Source organism: Furipterus horrens, unplaced genomic scaffold (genome assembly GCF_987537825.1).
Source record: "Furipterus horrens unplaced genomic scaffold, mFurHor1.1.pri manual_scaffold_4, whole genome shotgun sequence".
Classification (NCBI taxonomy): domain Eukaryota; kingdom Metazoa; phylum Chordata; class Mammalia; order Chiroptera; family Furipteridae; genus Furipterus; species Furipterus horrens.
In genome coordinates, this window is record NW_028327174.1 from 201,170,658 (window position 1) to 201,190,829 (window position 20,172).

Here is a 20,172-nt window from a genome sequence, read left to right on the forward strand (position 1 = left end):
GGGCCCGGCCAAGGCAGGCGGAGCCGCGTCGTTCCCCTCCCAGTGGGCACAGCACTGACCCCTGCTGAGAGGCTTGCTCACACTCGCAAAGTCCAAGCTGGGGGGACTCTGCCCCCAAACAGCTCAGGGCCACCCCTGATGTTCTTTCCTGCCTCCACTCTCTACCCCAGGAAGAACTCCTTAGCTGGGACCCAGCTCCCTGACCCTCACCAGGGCCCGTTCTCTGTAGTGCTAGACCTGAGTGCAGAGAAGGGCCGGTCCGCAGCAGCCGGATGCGGCACCCCGTTCCCTCCCCGGCCCACCCCAAGGTGGAGCAGGGATCATCGTTCCCCTCCCTCATGGCTGTGGCCTCCCTGGGTGGCACCGAGGGGAACCGGCAGCCTCCAAGGGAAGGGCCCAGGCCTGGCAGTTCCCCAAGCACCAGGCCGGCAGCCAGCAGCACAAAGCGGTTTGCAATCAATCCAGTTGTAGCAGGATAGCTGCGCGCCTCCCTCAGGAGCGGGCTCGGGAGAGGGCGTGGACGTTAAGCACCCCTTGAATAAATACAATATCACGTAGGTAACGGAGCAGAGCAAGGGCTGGGTGGCCGACACCCTCCTGTGTTGTCCCTGGGACGCCTGCAAATGGCTCGTGTGCAGAGAAATGGATTCTTCTTATCTGACAGTTTTCTGTGCTTGATTATCACTAGTTTGAATGCGGGGCCTGTGTATTGTAGCTGTGGATTTGGCAAGCGTGGAGGAAGGGGGGCTTCCGTGGGGTGTGGGGAGTCCCCCGCAGCTCCTGCGAGCAGCCTTCAGAGCAGACGTGACTGAGAAGGCTGGGTGTAGCTCAGGACCAAGTCCTAGGGCCCCAGGGAGCATGGCCCTCGACACCTGGCCACACTGCCCCAGACCAGCCTCCACAGCGGCACAGATGCCTCTCCATCCCGGGCCCACTCAATCCCGCAGCCTGGGCCCTGGCTCACTTCCTTGGGGACAGTTGGCTGCCAACTGCCCCCCCAGATCCTCCGTGGGTGCTTCCTCCGTGGCTGCCCCGCCCCCAGCTCTGTGGCGCTCGGGCCTGTCTGCAGCCCTCTCCCAGAGCCCCTGGGAGGGGCGTCCCCTGAGAAGGAGCCTGGGCGGAAAGGCATACCTTTCTTCTCTGTGAATTAGAACCGGGTCGAGGCGGCCAGCCCTCGGGGCGTTGGGGACCAGCGTGGACGGAAAGGGGAAGCTGTGCACTGAGATTGAGGGCAGACCCTCTGAGGGTAGGTGCCAAGGACAGAGGGGGGACTCCCTGGGGCCGCACCTGGGATTCACAGGACTCTCCCTCCCTCCGAGGCCCGCCCACCACACGGTGAGGCTGCCGGACAGAGGAGGGAAGCGGCCCAGGCAGGTGGACCTGGGGCCGGAGCGCACAGTCCTGCTCTGCGGTGTGGGGCAGGGGCTTCTACCTGGGGCTCTTTAAGCAGCGTCTGTGGTTTCGATTCTGCTGAAACTGAAGAATGAGCAGCTGGTTTTAGGTCTAAATCTGTGCCCTGTCCCTGTCCCAGGACACCTGGGAGGAGGTGCTCAGCTTGTCTCTCAGCCCTGACCCAACCCCTCCCTCACCTCTGGCAGAGGAGGAAGAGTCCAGTAGAAAAGAGATCCTGCTTTCTCTGTCTGGTTCGGGTTTTTTCTCCTTTCAATTCAGCTTAAGGCAAAAGTTTGGCAAAGCAAGTCTACGTAAGGCCGCGTGACGTAACGGAGGCCAAGGGGGAGCCGCCATGGGAGGGCCCGGCACTCACGGGTCAGCAAGAGCGGGTCTGTCACATGCCAGCTCCTCCTCCTCCCACCCCTGAACCTCCTAAAGAGGCGTTTAAAATAAAATTTAAAAAAAAGGGGGACTAAAAAGCAGTTGTGTCGGGGCATCTGTTGCAAGTGACTGACCGAAACTGTGAGAAAAGGAGAGAAAAGGAGGCCCCAGGTGACACTGAAGGGCGCACGTGGGGTTGGTCTGTCCTGGCTGGGCCTCCCCCCTCCCTCGAGGAAGCAGGTCCTGGGCCATGCGCACAGTGAGGCCGCCACCGGGCAAGGTAGAATGGTTGTATTTTGCTGAATGACGGGCGTCCCCGTGGGGTTTGCTCCAGCGGCCTCGTCCCTGGAGTCTAAGCGAGCGGGCGCCCTGGCGGTCACCGGTGCTTGGGCGGGATCACCACCAGCGGCGGCCCGTACTTGGGCCGCCACATGAGGACCTGGGCGTCGTTGGCATTGGGCTTGACCAGGGCACTAGGCGGTATGGGCTCGTTCTTGCTCAGGATCTTGGGCTGGTCCTGGGCGATGGGCTCCCGCAGCCGGGCGCGTTGGCCCAGGGGCCGGGTGGGGTTCACCTCGATGCTGAGCTGCATGCGCCAGTGCAGCGTCTGCAGAATGATCATGTCGTTGGTCGAGGTGTTGGTGGCCACCAGCCACGTGGTGAAGCTCTGGTCCCGGTAGATGTTGGTCAGTCTGGCCACGTTGCTCTCGCTGACGGGCACGGCCCACGTGACGCTGGGGTAGAAGTTGTCGTTCATGCTGATGATGAACCTGGAGTCCCTCTTGGTGGGGCCCACGATGGTGCAGGTCTCGGTGGTGTTGCCGTACCAGGGATAGTTCACGCCGTCCGAGTCGCTGATCGCCTCGATCTTGCCCTCCTGGAGGTCCGGGAGCTCCCAGCTGGACCTGAGGACAGGAAGCCCAGTTTGCTCAAGCAGCCACCCAGAGGGACAGACAGCAAACAGACATCCAACGTCACGCGGGAGGACCGGGGCTCCCCTGACATTGCCGCCCTCAAAAGCCATCCCGTTCTCTTGTGTCATCCCAAATCGGTGTCCCCCACCCGAGACCCCGGCAGACAGGGCTGGGTCCTGGCTGGGCTTCGGGAACGTGTCCTGGGGAGGGGCCTGGTGGTGGCGAATGGTAACGGGGGCCCTGATGCGTGCTGTGCCCGCTGCCCGTGGCCTGGCCTCACATGACCGCGGTTAAGGTGGAGGCTGTGGGCAGGCCCGGATGGAAATGCAGGCTGGCCCGGCCCCTCTGGCCTCCTTGTGTCCCGCAGGTGGCAGTGAGTATCTTTCTGTTGCTCTAAAGGCCAACAGGAGACGTCAGAGCCTAGTGGCCATGGGGTGCGCACATCTGGGAATGATTCCTGGCCCCCCACTGACAAGGGTGTGTCCTGGGGCGACCACCCGCCCCCTCTGAGCTTCAGTGCCCTCACCAGGGAAAGGCAGGACTTCCGGCCTCTCCCTCCTAGCCCGGGCCCCAGCCAGCACCAGAGGCTTCCGGGGCCCTTCTCGCTGCCCGCGCCTGCTTCGGAGAGGAAACACCTGGCGGCCCGCATCACCTCCAGCTGCTGACTTGTCTTTGAAGCAGTAGAAGCAAGAAAACCGAAGCGGCCCCGTCTCAGCCCACGCTGGGCCCACGCCGCAAGGTCTCCTGTGCCCTCTGCTGCGGTGCCAGACCCGCACCTGGACCTCACCTGCTGGAGGCCGAGCACTCCGCCTTCCCGGGGTGGCAGCAGGCAGCTGGGCAGCCCTGAGCTCAGGCTCAGGCTCCCACAGGCCTCGCTGAAAGAATCGGCTGCCCCCGCCCTGGTGTGAGACCCCAGACGTGGTCCCTGTTGGGGTCACTGGAGGATGAGGACAGGGCACACGGCACGGCCAGTAGTTGGTGGCTGCCAGCCCCGCTGTCGTCACTGCTGTGCTGCCGTAATAATAACCCCCAGACACAAGAGGACGCCAGCCTGTCCGGAGGTGCTCCGAGGACACCGCCGCGCCTGGGAGCCCGCCCCTCAGAGACTCATCCGGAGCCAAGCGCGGGGTCGGGCTTTCCCCAGGTGACAGCTAAGCAGTGAGGCCTGGGACCTGGGCAGGCTGACGTGGTCCCCCCTGGGCCCTGGGACACCAGTCCTCAGGTCACCTGGCACTTGGGGAGCCGCACACCTGCCCGCGCCCACAGTGTCCTCTGGAATCCGCTGCTGTACAAGCGCATTCCTGCTCACAGCGCGCCATTCACAGCGGCCCGAGGTGCAGATGACCCCAGTGTCCGGAGATGGGGGACGGACAAACAACATTGGTCCGTCCACTCGGCGGAATATTATTCAGCCTTAAAAAGGAAGGAACTTCTGACACCTGCTGCCATACGGATGAACCCTGAGCATGTCATGCTGTGAAATAAGCCAGTCACAGAAGGACAGATGCCGCGCGGTTCCGCCTCCATGAGGTCCCTAGAGTTAGGGGCTGGGGAGTTCGTGTTTAGTGGGGACAGAGTTCCCATTAAACACGAGAAAGTGCTGGAGATGGCTGCGCAGTAACGTAGATGTGCTTCGTGCCACCGAACTTAAAAATGGTCCAAATGGTAAATTTCACTTATATCTTAGCACAATAAAAAATGCATTTCTCTATCAAAATGCATCATTTAATGTTAACAGCAAAACTGGGGCCACGGTAGGAGGAACGATGACAAACGTGATTTTGCTAAATTGTTTTATCTCATCTGTTTCCTGTTTATTTTACTGAAAATCACCAATTAGGGCACCACCGGCCTTGCAGGCCGTCTCCTTCCCTGAGCCTTGAGTGCATCAAACTCCGGGGGAACCTGGGCAGCAGCTCGATGACCTCACGTCCCTAAAGTGCCCGCCGGTCCCTGAGATCTCGGGGCTCTTCCAGAGCCACCAGGCCAGGCCGCCGAAGCCCGTGCCGGCCTGTGTCGGAAGGCACCCCCGCCTCCGCGCACGGCGGTTCCGCTGGTTTGCCAGCGCTTTGTCAAAGGCAGAGAGTCAGCGTGCAAAAGGAACTTGGCTCTTCCTTGGCCTTTCACTTCCTAGAACTGGCTTGTCTGGGGAGTGGGGTTTAGCACCAGAATGACCTCAGTCTCAGCCTCTGACCCCAAGCTTCAGGGTTCCTTTCCTCCTCCAGCCCCCAAATGCCCAAGCCTCAACTCAGTCACAGACAGGTGACGATCCTCGTGAGCTGGCAGACAGCCGGGCCTCGTGTGCGGTATTACTCAGAACTGAGACCAAGGGCATCTGTTTTAAAATCATCGCCAGCCGCCACGGGCTGGCCCTGGTCCTCACGGCCCCCATGTTCCCATTGAGGAAGTGAGAGGGAGTGCGGTGAGGGCACAGCTTCCGGGGGACACAGACCAGGCCTGGGTGCCGTCTCAGCCTGGCTACAAGCCCTGATCAAGTCACACGTCTCTGCGCCTCCATTTTGTCATCAGTTAACTGTGGGTAACCCTGCCCCCCTGCAAGGTGTGGGGATGTTAAATGCACTGATGTATGCTACCTGGCCCACAGGAAACAGCAGCCTGCGACAACTTCTGGAACCTTCTGAGGGAGGTGTCAGCAGGTGGGATTTGCCAAACCTGACTTGGCCTGAAGCCTCTTTGATCTCACTGTTTCGGTCTCCACGATCTCCTGTCTGTTTTGGAGTGACCTTGGACTTCAAGACAGACCCTCAATTCTTTGCTCCGCAGGGTGGAGGGGCGAGCTCAGGCCTGGGCCCTGCACAGGCTGAGGGTTCACCCCGTTTGTGGGGCGGGGACCACCCAGGCTCTGACCCACAGAGGCCACCCAAAGGGTGAGTCAGGAGCAAGGCTCCCAGCACCGCACCCGCACACAAGCGGTTGGCCGACAGGTCTGCCTGGAGATGGGGGCTGTGAATAAGTGTAACATGCCCCGAGTTCACGGGCGTATGCATGCACACACATGTGCACACGCATGCACACATGCCCTCCCCAGGCCGCAGGCCCAGCAGCCATTCTCAGTCCCTCTAACAGGCCCTCCCCCCGGCTCCGAGCCCCCTGCCTGCAGCAGCGCCCCTTGCGTCTCCCGTCCTAGTCGGTAGCCCTCACAGCTCAGCTCTGGAGTCCCCAGGGAAGCCTGCCCTACCCCTTCCCATGAGGCCAGGCTCCATCGACCCGGTCCTCGTCCCACTGCTTCCTGGCACATTCGTGGGGCGATTAAATAACCCTCCAATCCTGTGGACGCTCTTGGGAGGGCAGGGGCCAGACCTCCAGGATCAGCACCAGTGCCAGGCCCAGAGTTGGGCACAATAAATGTTGGTGGCCTGGGCCTGTGGGCGGGGCTGGCGCCCCACAGGAGGCTCAGAAACGAGTTAGCTGCATCGGCCGCTGCGCCTTCTCGCCTGGCGCGGCTGCAGCCGGCAGGGCCAGCCCCGCCTGGGTCGTCCCCGCAACAGCGGTCACAGCTTCCAGAGCGCATCAGCCCTGCTGGGACCCTCTGCACGTACATCTGCCCGGCTTCTCCTCACACTCGGAGACGGTAGAGGCCTGGCCCAAGGTCACATAACCAGAAAGCTGCCACGCCAGGACCCATAGCCTGGGCAAGCTCTCATCCAGTGGCCCCCAGTGGACCCACACCCAACACGCACACACAACACAGATACATATATGCACAGACACAGGCATGCACACACACAGGCTCTTACCCACTGGCCTCCAACAGACCCTTACCCAAACCACACACACTTACATGTACACAGGTATGCACATGCACACACATAGCACGTGCACACATGAGCACACACGTACACACACGTGCACACACATGCACAGGCTCTGAGCAGCATGCCTGACTGACACTGGCAGTCTGAAGGGAAGGGGTTAAGGCTGTGCTGAGGGCCACCATGAGGGCTGGGGATGGTCACCCTGCGGCTCCAGGCCCAGCCACCAGTCCACGCCGGCCCAGGGCAAAGGCCTCTGGGTGGAGGGCGAAGGCCCGGGGCGGCCTTTCTGTGGCCCTGGGCGCACAGCGCCCACCTTCCCCAGCCACTTCCGAGAGAGCCGGGCGGGGGTGGGGGGGCCTGGGCCTGGGCCCTCCCGCACGGACGACCCTGTGCCCCCCGGGGGGCTCTCTGACTGCACCGTGAGTTAAGGACTCCCGAGCCGGACGCCCGGCCCAGTCCGCCAGGTCTCAGAGCAGAGGACCGCGCTCCCTGACCTTCCTCACTTGGGCCCGGTCCTTAAAATGTGTCACATTTTAAAAAACTCAGCTAAATGTAGCTTTTCCTAAGAAACACCTTTGAAATAACAGGCTAAATAGGCTAGGTATAGACGTGGTTTTTTCCTAATATACGTAAAAATAAATGTGTTGCTTTCGGTTAAAATTCCACTTCAGCTTAAATGGGTCCATCGAAATGTCCCCCGCCCCCAGCTCCCACCGGGCACCCGGAGAAGCCCCGGGGCAGTGCGGGCTGGAGGCTCGCGCCCAGGGCTGCCCAGGGCTCTGCCGGCACTGGCCTCGGTGCCCTGGCTCAGGCCCGACGGGCACTCGCGGACGATTCCACCTGGTTGTCAGCGAAGCAGTGTCATACAATTTGCAGAAAGTCCAAATTCTGTCAAGTTCTGCAATTTTATGGGAACTGAGGCCCCAAAGCCCCTCCCAAACCAGCCTGGGATCCCGATTTCCTGACCGGTGCCCCCCGGGTACCCGCCAAGCTGGGCCCTCCCACCAAACGGGCCCTGGCACCCCCCTCCCAGGGAGGGGCTGCGGGGTCCCCTTCCCCGCCCCACCCCTGGGCTCTGCCCCGGCCACGCCCCAGGCCCTGGGACCTGTTTCAGTTTCCAATCATAAAAGCTGTGCTTTTTGTCATGTTCTGTTTTGTTTTTTTAACGCCAGCCGTAGAGACGCGTACAAAGTGGGAACGAACGCCATCTTCCGCACCGGCCCCTCCCTGAGGTCACCCGCCGCGCTCGGGCTGGTAAACACCCTCCTAGATGGGTCCTCCACACGTGCTCAGTGCACACTTCCATGTTCAGTGGTGGCTTTGGGACAAACACGGGTTCCTACCCTCCATGGTTTACAACTTCGTTTTAATACAACCTATAATACGATCATTTTCCCTCACGCAGGAGCCGCTCTGGGTCCACCTGCTGATCTTTTTTCATTTCACCCAGATCCGCTCGGCAGGGAAACGGATCTCTGTCTTTAGCTCGTTCCCCTGACCATGCCGGCTGCCGGGGGCCTTCTCGCACATCTCCAGAACAGCCAGCTTTTGTTCTGGCCACTCGGAAGGTGAGGGTTAAGGCGATCGCTTGCCCAGGGCTGGTCCAGAGGGAGCTCTCAGGGCCAGCAGCCTCTGCCACTTCCTCCCGCCCCAAAGCCTGGAAGTGAGCACTTCCCTCTCCCACCCCCACCGCCTGCGCAGGGCCAGGGCCCAGCAGGTGGGGGAGGCCCCTTCCGGCTGCAGAGAGGAAGCAGCATCTCCGATTGTTCCATGCAGGGCCTGAGGCTCCAGCCGGGGCTGCAGGAAGAGGCCACGTGGTCACCGTCACCGGCCATTGCTCCCGGCCTGTCCCCAGACCCCCGTAGCAAAGCAAGTGTCCTTGGGCAGGTGGCTTCAGGCCTCGGGGCTTATGGCTCCTCACCCGATGAGGTCCTTGGGAAACAACAGAGGGGACGGGGAGCCCTGCACATCTGAATGCCCCCGCCCAGGGCCTCCGGGCTTCCAACCCTGCCCAGCCCTTTCCACCAGCCTCAGAATCCTGTGACAGCAGATGTCACCCCACCTTCCGGCTGGAAAGACCCTCGGAAGTTTTACCACCCAAGGCTGTCACTCTGTGGACAAGTGTGTGAAACCCAACCCGGGAGAAGGGCGCGCAGCAGCGACCACTGTCACAGGGCAATCTGTACGTTGCGGGACTCACGGTGGGTTATCCACAGTCACGGTACTGACAGCGGCCACGAGGAGGCCCGAGGACGCGCCAGGCCCTGTGCTAGGTTCCCGCGGTGCCTCCCTCATTCCATCCCCATGACACCCGCACGCGGAAAGCACCGTCCTCCCCACTTCGTAGGTGGGAGCAGGGGCTCTGGCCCACGACCACGGCCACGGCCCCCGTGGGTGGCGGAGCTGGGACCCCCAGCTGCTGCTCGCCTCTCCTCGCCCCCAAGTCTGCCCTTTGGCAGAACCCTGAGGCAGAAACAGACCTGGGCCTGGGCCAGATTCCCTTGGGTGCTCCAGAGAAGGGCAACCCCGGGACAACGTGAAGAGTCTCCCACACAGGCAAGAAACTGTGACTTGTCCCTTGAAGACGGTGCCAGCTGACAGGCGGCGGTTGAAGAACTGCGGAGGACGGGGCTGTGGAGGCAGGTCTCGCCAACATCTCGGTGGGTGGCTTTTAAAGCAGTGTGGGCTGAACCCCAAACCATATAGAATCCTCGCAAGCTGGCACAGAGAAACGCAGCATCTTATCGCGGCCTGTAAGTCCTGTTATTGTCCCACTTCCAATATTCCAAACCCAGAAGGCCATTCTAAATTCTCCAGGATTAACCATTAATCTCCAGCCGGGATAACGTTGCGGGCTATTACGGGTTTCCGTGAAGCATTAGGAATTAATGTCTTGAATACAAGCCCATTGGTAAAGACGGAAGCCCTGACCCGGGCCGCCTGCTGCGCCTGCCGCGGGCCACTAAAGCCCAGCACGTGGGTCTCATTTTAGTGATTCCAACTGTCTGGGTCTCGTCCAGGGGTTGTCAACCAGGGGTGGCGTCTCACCCGTCCCAGGACAACCAGCCATGTCAGGAGACACTTTTGCTTGTCACAGCAGGGGGCTGGGAGGCTGCTTGCATCGAGCGGGCAGAGACCAGGGATGCTACTCCACACCCTACAATGCACGGGACAGCCTCTGGTCTAGGCAAAGCTGGGGGACAGTTCTGGGCAGCTGGAGGTCTCTGGTCAGTCCCACCGGCTCATCTCGCCTCTCTGTCTTTCACGTCACGGGGCTTAAAAAACATAAAAATGAATACTTTGGGGTAAGGACCACGGGAAGGGTCACTTACAGCCAGGCTTTTCCAACCCTGCCCTCCTCCTTCCCAGGGGGCCCCGGCTGAACACAGCGCCCCGCCCACAGACAGGAGGGCCCGTCTGGAGGATCCACACTGTTCGCGAATTCTTAATATGATTTTGTTGACTACTAAGCAGCTTCCAACTCGGCGTTCTAGTCGCAGAGTCGTGACCTGTCCCCTCACCAACTCCCCACAGCAGCCTGTGGGGAGTTCTGACAAGTGACAAAACCGCAGCTCCGAAGGGTGACCTTCCCAGGCCCAGAGCCAGCACCTGTCAGTCATTCTGACCCCAGGGCCTGGGCCCATTAAGGACACTGACCCTCCCGGGGAGCCCCAAACTCTGCCCCTTCTCTGGGGCTGAGTCCTCTCCCAACTGGAATTACAAACCAAGGAAAGCGGGAGGCAGACACAGAGGGCCCTGTGCTCACAGCGGTGTCCCAAGACGGGGAGTGACCCGAGGGGGGCAGGTGGAGAGCAAGGAGACCGGCCTTCGGTCCCTTGAAAACTCCAATCATCCATAACTGACACTATTTCAAAACTTCTGAAAATCAGGGAGTGGCCCTGTGTGAAAGAGGAAGGCCTGGGCCAGGCAGAAAATTCGGTACAAGAGGGATTTACATCTTTTGGAATTTTGACATTTCCACCCTGGTTCTCGCGTCATTCCGGTTACCGTCGCTCACTCCCCGTCAGAGAATTATCGTCACAGTGACAACGCCAGAGGTGAGCAAGCCGCCTGCATTGCGTAGTTTACCGTGGCCTCAGCGCGGTGCCGGCTGCGTGACAAAGGTCGCCTCCCATCACTCTTGCAACAAGCCACGGCGCAAGGACTGGGTCACCCCAGTCGGCAGAGGAGGAAACCAAGGTTCAGAGTGGCTCAGGTCACACAGCCTGGAAGGCGGCAGGGCCTGGACTCCCACCCAGGGCTGCTCGGCTGCCGTCTGGGTGCGCCAGAGGCTCCTCTGAGCAGGAACCAAGGACTGGCACGGAAGGGGAGGTCGTCTCGGGCCTCCCGACTGGGGACCGCCTCCGGGAAGCGAGCCTGGACATACTCAGAGCCGCCGAGCGGCACGCAAGGCCTCGTTGCCTGGACACCCCACACACAGAGGGGAAGGCTGAGGCTCGAGCCAGGCCTGTCCCCTCCCACCACACACGCACCAAGTCCACCAGAGTTCCTTCCGTTCTCCACAGTGTCCTTGCCTGCCCCACCCCCACGCCCGGCGCTCACATCTTCCCCGTCCTGGAGGACCTCTGCCTACCCCACCCCAGCACTCCTAGGGGGGACACAGACTTAGCCTGAAGCCCCTAGCAAAGCCTTTGTGTCTTGCCAGTTGTCCCGGATGCCTTGCAAAGCCTGACGAGGCTTCGAGCTTCAGGCTTCTTAGGGAAGGTTCACACCAAATAACCAAGACTCGCGTTTCCCTTCTGGAACGAACGGGAAGTCAGCCCCCGGCCTGGATTATCAGCAACTTTGAAGAGTTAAAGGCCTGGGCGTGGAAGTCAGTTGAACGGAGGAGCCAGTGAGTGTCCAGGTAGGCTGCACACACGTCTCCTGGGGCGACCATGGTCACACCCGGGTTTTAAGTGTCACCGTGGTCCTCCTGCTGCCCTTGTAACTTCAGAGTCATTACGTGGAGAAACCGTACAATTTGGTGCCCCCCCAGCCTCTGTCCCCTCCTTACCCCCCTCTAATTTCAGGTGGCCCAGGCTGTCCCTAAGTCAGTGCAAAGTTCCTATTTCTGGGAAAATCGCCTCTGCTCTTCACTCGTAAGCACAGGCTGCCCCACAGAACGGGCACAGAGAGAGACGCAGGGAAGTGCCCACCATCAGCTCTCACCAATGTCCTGGTGCCCGGCCACAGCGATGCCCTGGCTTGGGGGGCCTGCAAGTTAGGCCTGTCACTCCCAGATGACTAACTCCGGGGTCAGGGGACATGCCAGAAAGAAGACCCAGGGTCCCAGGGTCCTGCACCGAGATTTACGTTATCCTGGGAATATTCTGGAGACCAGGCTAGCAAGAAGAGGCCAGTGGGCTCCTCACAGCTGCGACAGCCCTGCTGGAGCCTTTTGGACAATGACACTGATGTCTACGCAAAGGACCTCCTGCCTTGGAGGGAAAACACACCGCACCAGGAAGCCAACCGGGTTTGCAAAACTAGGTTTCCCTTCAAACAAAACACCGCTGGCAACAGTGAAGCATTCCCCCAGGTCCTGAGCGGCATCTGAAAGCCCTACAGCACCATGCAGAGAGCACAGCAGGCTTCAGAGCTCCCAGGTACTTCCCCGAGTATCTACCACGTGGGCTGGCAGACGCCTGGGCCTGGCGGTAGGAGTAGGGGGGCCAGCCTCGGCCTCTCTGGTGACCCAGACAGCACGTTTGTATTGCCCAAGAGGCTCCTAGGGGAATACTTTCTTTCTTTCTTCTTTCTTTCTTTCTTTCTTTCTTTCTTTCTTTCTTTCTTTCTTTCTTTTTAAACTGGGTTTAGACAGGGAGAGAAACATGGCTTTGTTGTTCCACTTATTCACGTATTCATTGGTTGCAGCTTGTATGTGCCCGGACTGGGACTGAACCCACAACCTTGGAGTATCAAGACGATGCTCTAAGCAGCTGAGCTCCCTGCCAAGGCGCCTCTCCTTTCTCAGCTTCTTACCTGGAAGGACACTGGAACCTCAGGAACCGTGGTAAGGGGGGGTCCTGGAGCCATCACCCCAATCTGTATCAACAGGCAAACCCTCTGAGAGGACTTCTGTATGTGCCCCAGGCTTCCCCCTGCCCAGGGCGAGGCCCTGACCCCCACTGCAGGCCTCCCAGCGCCCCACCCCGAGCAGCCCCCAAAGCTTGCCCCGGCGCAGTACTCACATGCCCTGCTCCCCGTACTGGTTGTAGAACTCCATGTGGCTGCACGCCTGGATCCAGCCAACTACCCAGGTCTCCTTCTTGGGGATGGGTGGCATGACCACCTGGGCCGAGGCACGGAAGTGGGGTGTCCGGTAGCGGAGCACCACGCTGGAGGACTCATCGATGCTGGTGGGGACAGGGTCGATGGAGGCTTTCACGTCGATCACCGTGATACCTTCCCGGAAGACTCTGGCTTTGCCTCCAATGCTCTGGATACAGCCCATGGCATGCAAGACCGCTATGATCTCCAGGGAAGGCCAGCAGTCCCAAAGGAACCCGGGCATTGAAAGGGCGGGGGCCGCCGGACCCGGGCAGACAGGGCTGCTCTCCGATTTCAAATCTCAAGGCCGATATCCATAGGATAGAAAATTCACTGAGTCGGGGGCGTTTGCATATCACTACCTCAGGCCTGTTTATAAGTAAGGATTTTGCTGCATTGTAAGGGTCCCGGTTCTTTCTTCTTCTGCTAGCAGTGGACCAAAGTCACCGAGAGTCTTTGGGTTAAAAGAAGAAAAGTTTGGATGTTAATGGGTAAGCGTGTTGTTCCGACACCCAGCCCTTCCGTGCCTCACACGCGGGGAACGCAGCTCAGAGACGCGCCCTGAAGTCTTCGGGGAAGACGGCGAACGCTGGCAGACACAGAAATAAGGAAGGCGCTGTCCCCGGCGCAGCGCCGCCACCCTCGCTGCAGAAGACCGACTTCCTGCCCTCCTGCCTTCCGCACGCGCTCGGGACACGCGCACCGGCCTCTCGCCCAACGGGCCGAATCAATGGGAGGCCAGTTTCTGTTCAGTCGGCAGAGGTCCCGGCTCCCCCGAGGGCGAGCGCCGACCTGCGGCTTCCTGGAGGCGAGCGCCGGGCTCCGGCCGCCCGGGAGGTCACGGGGGAGCGCCGCGCGGCGCGGGTCCAGGTCGGCGCCCACTGGCGGGCGCGGCGCGTCCCCTCGTCGCTGTCTCTGTCTCCGCCCGCCGATCGGGGCTGCAGGGGTGCGCCCCAGCCGCCGCCTAGTTCGCCACCGCCGCCGCCGAGGACCTGGTGGGAGGTGGAAGGGACAGGGCGTCAAGGCCCGCCTCAAAGTTGAGCCTAACTTTGCTGAGGGGGGCACGCGGGGCGGCGACGCGGGGGCGCAGGGCGCGGGCTGCGGAGCTGACAGCGCAGCTCTGGGCTGTCTCCCCGGAGGCGGCGCCCGCCCTCCCGCCCGCCCCGTCAGCGGCAGCCGCACGACCACGCGCACCAGCGAATAATCGCCGCCCGTGACATCTCCGCTGACACCTCCCGGCCCGGGGTGGGGGGGTGGCGAAAGGCAGGCACTGCAGTGGGCCGCGTGGACTTGCCCGCCCTGGCACTGCGCCCGCCGCCCCGCCGCCGGCACCCCTTCCCCAGCCGGGTCGCTCCGGCCCCCTAGGGGCGCAGTGCCAGCCCTGCAGGCCGGTCTGACAGGGCGCGCGCCCGTTCTCCGGCCGGGATCCCCCGACCCTCGGAGGGCTCAGCACCCTCGTCCCGCCGCATCGGGCGCCTCTGTCCCCCACTCGTCAGCCGCGATCGGCCTCGAGTCCCCGCGCGTCGGGCGCGCTCACCGCCACGGGGGAACTTTGGCACGCACGCCCCCGCCCGGGCGGCGCGGACGACTCACCTGCCCCTTGGGCCAATCCGCGTGCCCTGGCCGCCGCCCTCCGGCCGCCCCTGACCCTGCCGCGGGCACCCCCACCCCCTTCCCGGGGCAGTGTCCTTTGGCTCTACTAGGGTCTGAGGCCGGCCCCCGGCCCCCACGTCCTCCTAGCTCGGGGCTGCTGGGGGGTGGCCGGGGGCGGAGGGCTGAGGCTCAGGGCTCTCTCGCCCCCACCCCGCGCGCCTCCTTTATTTTATGATCATTGTGAGCGTGCCGTCGCCGCTCAGAGCCGCCGCTGCGCCGCAGCCGCCTGGCGCGCCCCGCGCTGCCTCGCTCTGCAGCAGCATCAGAAAGGCAACCAGGTCAAACTTTGCAGAAACTCAGCCCCTGCGCCGGCCTGGCCCCTCGTCGCCTGCAGCCACCGGCCGGCGCGCAGCGCAGCGCACGCAGGCACCGCCGCCCGCACTCTCCGGCCGCGCTGGGATGCAGTCCGCAGGCGGCAGCGGCGGACGCCGCCTCCTCCTCGCCGCCCGCCCTGCTCTACACCCTGGCTGCCCAAACCGCCCGCCCTCCCCCCGGTAATCCTCTCCCCTTCTCCCCCCTCTCTCTCCCTCTGCAGCTGCTGGGAGAGCTGAGCCTCTCCTTGCAGAAACGACATTTCCTTTTTGGCAACCCCGGGGAATTCTGGGTAGTGTAGTTCGACTTGGGCCTCGGGTCCAGGTGGGCTGCTCCCTATGCCCTTTGAACTCTCAGGCTCTCCGGGGCTCAGGACACGCGGGGAAGAGCCGACTGCCCCGATATTCCTGGCCGGGGTAGGGCCATAGCTGGATGGAGGCAGTCCCAGGGGCTCTGGGAGGTTCCAGAGCTGGGAAGATCGGGGTCGATGAGTTTGGGGAAAGGAGCCCCGGGTTGCTCCCTCTGTGCTGGGCCCGCCGGGCACCCTGACAGGTGGTCAGGCCTGCTGGGCCCCGACTGCGTGAGGGCCGTACAGCTTCATTTCTGCCACCACCAGCCACCCCGGGCAGGAGGCCTATGGTGTGCATTTCACAGAGCAGGAATCTGAAGCCCAAAGCCCCACCCCGGCATATGTCCCAGCTGAGACTGGGTCCTGGTGGTCTGAGTACAGAGGCTCAAAATGGGTTTGAACCTGGACATGGTGTGGGGTTAGCTGTGAACCTCCCTTAGCACCCTCCAGCCATTAGCCTCACCTTGGCCTTGAAACCTCCCCTGGGGAAAGACCAGGTGATTTGTGACATCGGAAAACCTTGCAGCCACGTTAGCGCCATGTCCTCCCCGCCATGACTCTCCCTTCCAAAGGTGCCTAGACCCGGGCACAGGGTAGGTGGTTCTGGCCGTAGCCAGTGAGAGCCATGGGGGCAGGGACCAGAGGAGCAGGGATTCGGGCCACGGCGAGGTGTCTTCTCTGATGAATGATCAGCCAAGCTGAGTGATCCATCCAATACCGGCACCAGCCCAGGCCACAGGAAGTGTCTTATTATACCCAGCCACACCGCTGCCCTCTCCCTGCTCACTGCCACGGGCCCTCGCCCAGCCTAATGACAGGTTGCCCCTTTCCAGGTCGGCTAGTTGGTAGCGTATTGCTAGTCGCACTGACTGGGACCAAGGCAGGGTGTCTCTCATGACCTGCTGACTGCCGGATGGTAGAACCCCAGCCAGCATGGGTCTCCTAAGGACCCGTGTATCTTTCCACTTCCAGGAAGACACTTTCCCTGGCCCCTTCACCCATAGCAGCCTCTCCCTGTCATGACTCACAACCTCCACAAAACATCCTACCCGCTGGGACACCCTGGGGCCATCCACACCTCCGTGGTCATTAGGTATTGACATGCTGTTCAGTTTATAGACAGATGAGATATTAACTTTTGGGGAGGTCCTCTCATCTCCTAACTCCATCAGCCCCTGGAACAAAGCAGACCTCGTTAGCCAAGATGTCCCCTGAGGGCAGGGACACTGTCCTGGTGACAAGGACATGAATGCTCCATGAACAAACATATGCTGAGCAGCACATCTTTCTCATTTGACGTCAGAAAGACAGAGGCCGTGGCCCTGACCTGCTTGCTAAGTAGCCAAGCCCCTGAAAATTATTTCCTGGGGCCGGGTCCTCTGGATGCCCATTGCAAGTGATGTTACTCCCCACAGCCCCAGGCTTGGCCTGGGTTTGTGACGGTAATGACAAACCCCTTACTGTGTGCTAGGTGCTGCCTGGGCAAGGATCATCTTCTTTATCCTTCACCTTGACCTCAGGTGGTGGGCTGTGTAGACAGAGAGACCCAGGGGTCAGGGGACAGTGGCTTTTTCAAGTCTGAGTCCCCACCCAGATCTGGCCAAGCCTAAAGCCCAGTCACCTCTTCCTCCAGATGCGCCACCCCAGCCCCACTGAGCCAGGAAGGAACTGATACTACAAAGCCCTGTCTCTGGAAAGTTCTACTGGAAGAGGGTGAGGACTCTTGCCAAGACTGAAGGCCCCTGTCCCTAACCTTGGCCCCAGAGCCACCTCCCCTTTCTCGTGACCCATTATATGATACTTTGTCGTGAGCTCGTTGGAGGGTGAGCTCTGCAGGAGAAGGGCCCAGGCAGTGTCCGTGGGCCTGCGGCCAGGCTCCGTGCCAAGGGCTGGCTTCCCCAGAGCCGGCCCTGACAGAGGGTCTGAAAAGGCTCAGCTCACACTTGAGTCCCCAGCCCAGCTCCTGTTGACCCTCCAAGGTTCTGGCTACTGCTTCCTGCTCAGCATTTCCTGGAGCTCCGTGGGCATTGGCGCAGACCGTGGGTGTGGGGCGCAGACCTGCAGCTGTGTCAGCTCTGTGCAAGGCCCAGGATGTGTCCCCATGAGCGTGAAGGGCTGGCATCTGCAGAACAGAGGAAGGGGACCTCTGTTTGAGAGGTGCCCAACACCACAGGGACACTCACAGTTTCCCTGGACCCCTCCCCCTCTCCCAGATCACTGTCTTTCCAGACTCCTCTGCCATGACATCACCAGTGACAGGGAGAGAGGAGGGGTCAGGACACGCAGCCCCAGCCCCTACCCAGAGATGATAGACTCCTCAGTATGGCAACTTGGGAGCTCAGAGTGTTGCCAGTAGGAGGACAAGGTCCCTCACCTCCCGGCATTTTTCCCCAGTGCTGATGGGATTCCTGTGCTGGGCGCTCAGAAGACACTGGAGGACACAGGCAGGACCAGGACAGATGACAGGTATGGTCCCCACTACTTGCATCCTCTTGGGCCAGAGAGATGTCAAGAGATAACTCTGGGAATGATGAATAGAGGCATTAATTAACATGAATAATAAATAGGTACAAATTTATACTCGAACGGTTATGAGGAAGTATCGATTGCTGTGAATCAGGACGCTGTGAATCAGCCGCCCTGATGGGCGCGTGTCCAGTACTCAGCTCGGGGAGAGGCGGATGGCAGACGGTGTTCCCGGGGCGTTGGGGGTGTGTGTGAGTGAGCGTGTCAGGAGGTTAGCGTGAACGACGGTGTGCGTGTGTGTGACAGTGTGAGGTTGTGCGCGTGTGAGGGCACATGTGACCGTGTGTGTAACTGTGTGGTGTGTGTCGAGGCAAGCATATGTGCCCACGGTTGTGTGTCTGCGTGTCTGTGTGGGCGCGTGTGAGGTGTGTGCGTTGTGTGAGGGTCTGCGTGACTGTAAGAGCATGGCAGGTGTTCGAGTGTGTTCCGGTCACGTGCGTGCTGGTGCGAGCGCGTGGGTATGGGTACGCGTGTGCAGGCGGCGTGTGTCCGTGTGCGTCTGTGAGGGTGCATAGGCACACGTGTGTCTGGGTAAGCAGGAGTCTGTGTCTGTGACGTGTGTGGTGTAGGTGCCCACGCTGCGGGGGTGAGCAGGTGCGACGCGTGAGTGCGTGGGCGGGAGGGCGCAGGTCCGCGCCCGGGCACGTAGCGGTGTTGTGTTATTTTTGGGCTGGGGGCTCTTGAAGGTGCCTGGTGGATAGTGTCCCACGGCCAAATCGGGTCAGGAAGAGCCCGTGAAAAGTGGCTTGTCCCAGCCTGGGTCACCGGGCGCCCCTGCCTGGGAACCCTCCCCGGCCCGCAGGACTCTGCTCCTCTGGTCCGGCTCCCCCATCGGAGCCTCCAGAACTGCAGTTCCGAGCGAGAACCGCCCTCCCCACCGCTCCCCTCCGACAACCCTCCCGGCAGAGGAAGAGCTGAGCCGGGTCAGGCAGCTGTAGCTGGAGTGTGCAGGGATGCGGCCCGCTCTCCTGGCCTCCCCTCCGTGCTCCCCCACCAGGACCGTGGCGTGAGGATCCTCGTGCAGGCAGCACGGGAGGACGCCCGGTGCACCCGCCGCCGCCCCCACCCCGCGCGGCACGTCGGCGGGGTGGGTGCGGCGGCCGGGACGGTGCGGCACTGGGAGTTCTCCAAGGTGCTAAAATAAACCCAGCGAAGGATCAGGTTTCCCGACCGAAATAACCCAAGAGCTGCCTTAGAAATTCAAACTGAGAAAGCGATCCGGGCGGGCCTCCCGGAGTGGGGAGGCCGTGATGAAAAATGCTTTGCACAGGGCTCCCGCCCCATCCTGGCAGGGGACCCTGCGCCACCCCTCCCTCCTGTCCCCTCCCGCTGTGCCTCCCCTGAGGCCGGCTGCCTAGAGCGGAGCCTCTCACCCACTCCCCTCCCCTTCCCTTCTGGGGTCACTGCCCTCAAATAACTGGCCTTCTCCTGGCCACAGGTCTTTGATGGCAAAGCTTGTAGTAGATTAAAGACCAGACTCCAGAACCAGACAGCCATTCATTCAATAAATGTTTCTTGAGCACCTACGGTGTGCCAGGCACGGCCTGGGTCCCTGGGCTCATAAGTGATCAAATAGAAAACAGCCCCTGCCCATTGGCAGACGCTCTTCAAGGAAGACACCAGCCATAAACACACAGAAAGTAAGTGAGTGCCGAGTTAGAAAAGATACAGGCCAAGGGAACGCGCAGAGAGGGTGAGGGATATTGGGGTGATGTTTGCGTCCTGGGGTACCCCACTGGCTCACTCGATTGCCCAGAGAGAACCCCTTGACCTTGGAGCTTCGGTGTTAGGACCTATGCAGTGGGGACTTCAGGGCCATCTGTGGAGTTGCTGTGATAGTTAAGGGACCCGCACTTAGCTCCAAGGCTGGCACAGAGCAAGTGTCAAGTGCAAGTGAGTGATCGATGTGCTTAGGCGTAGCAGTAAATCTTTCTTACACAGTTAAGGCAGAAGTAACTGGTGTCTGTGATGTACACACTGCTCTGGGACGCACGGAGCTGTCACAAAACCTCTCCTGCTCTCAAGTGACAAGCAGAGGACCAAGTGCTGAGGGACAAGGGCTGGAGGCTGAGACCAGAGCCTGCCTCCGGGTCTGCCTCCTGCCTGGCGAGTCTCTTCACGCACCCCCACCCCCCCGCGCCCCTCTCTGGTGACGGGCGACGCTAGAACAGGAAGGCCACGTGGGCCACGGTGGAGCAGTGCAACCACAGTCAGCTTTGCACTTCTCGCTGGTCCTTGCATGGGGCGTGGGGTGCAGCAGACCTCACAAATTGTCCCGTGAGGGCGCGAGGGAGTGACACACAAGTAGGCAGGGACAGAGAAGCTGTGCGGCCCGTGGCCAGGACGACAGCCTGCAGGCCCAGAGTTACAGGCGCTGGCCTCCCCCTGCTCTTGGTCACCTAACGTGAGAAAGGGGGGCTGGACTTGTCTGTCGGCTGGAAGCGTCTCCCGTGTTCTCCCAGGTCCAGGTGCCACAGCGGGAGGCCCGGGCTGCCCCTGGGGTCTCACGGGGGTGCAGCTGAGCTCGCTGTCTTACTGGGCACTGGCCACACGAACCTCTTATTTACGCTCCGCGTTAGTGCGCAGGAAGGTGCGC

General features: G+C 61.3%; 1 protein-coding gene across 1 annotated transcript; it reads right to left on the bottom strand.

The window, feature by feature from the left end:
- Positions 1–1,631: 1,631 nt before the first annotated feature.
- On the bottom strand, positions 1,632–13,863 carry FAM78A (family with sequence similarity 78 member A). The gene is made up of 2 exons (XM_090274918.1): positions 12,658–13,863; positions 1,632–2,678 (listed from the first exon to the last, which is right to left on the bottom strand). Exons 1-2 carry the CDS (start codon positions 12,978–12,980, stop codon positions 2,150–2,152), a joined length of 852 nt encoding a protein of 283 aa, XP_090131044.1. The 5' UTR covers positions 12,981–13,863; the 3' UTR covers positions 1,632–2,149.
- Positions 13,864–20,172: the final 6,309 nt, after the last annotated feature.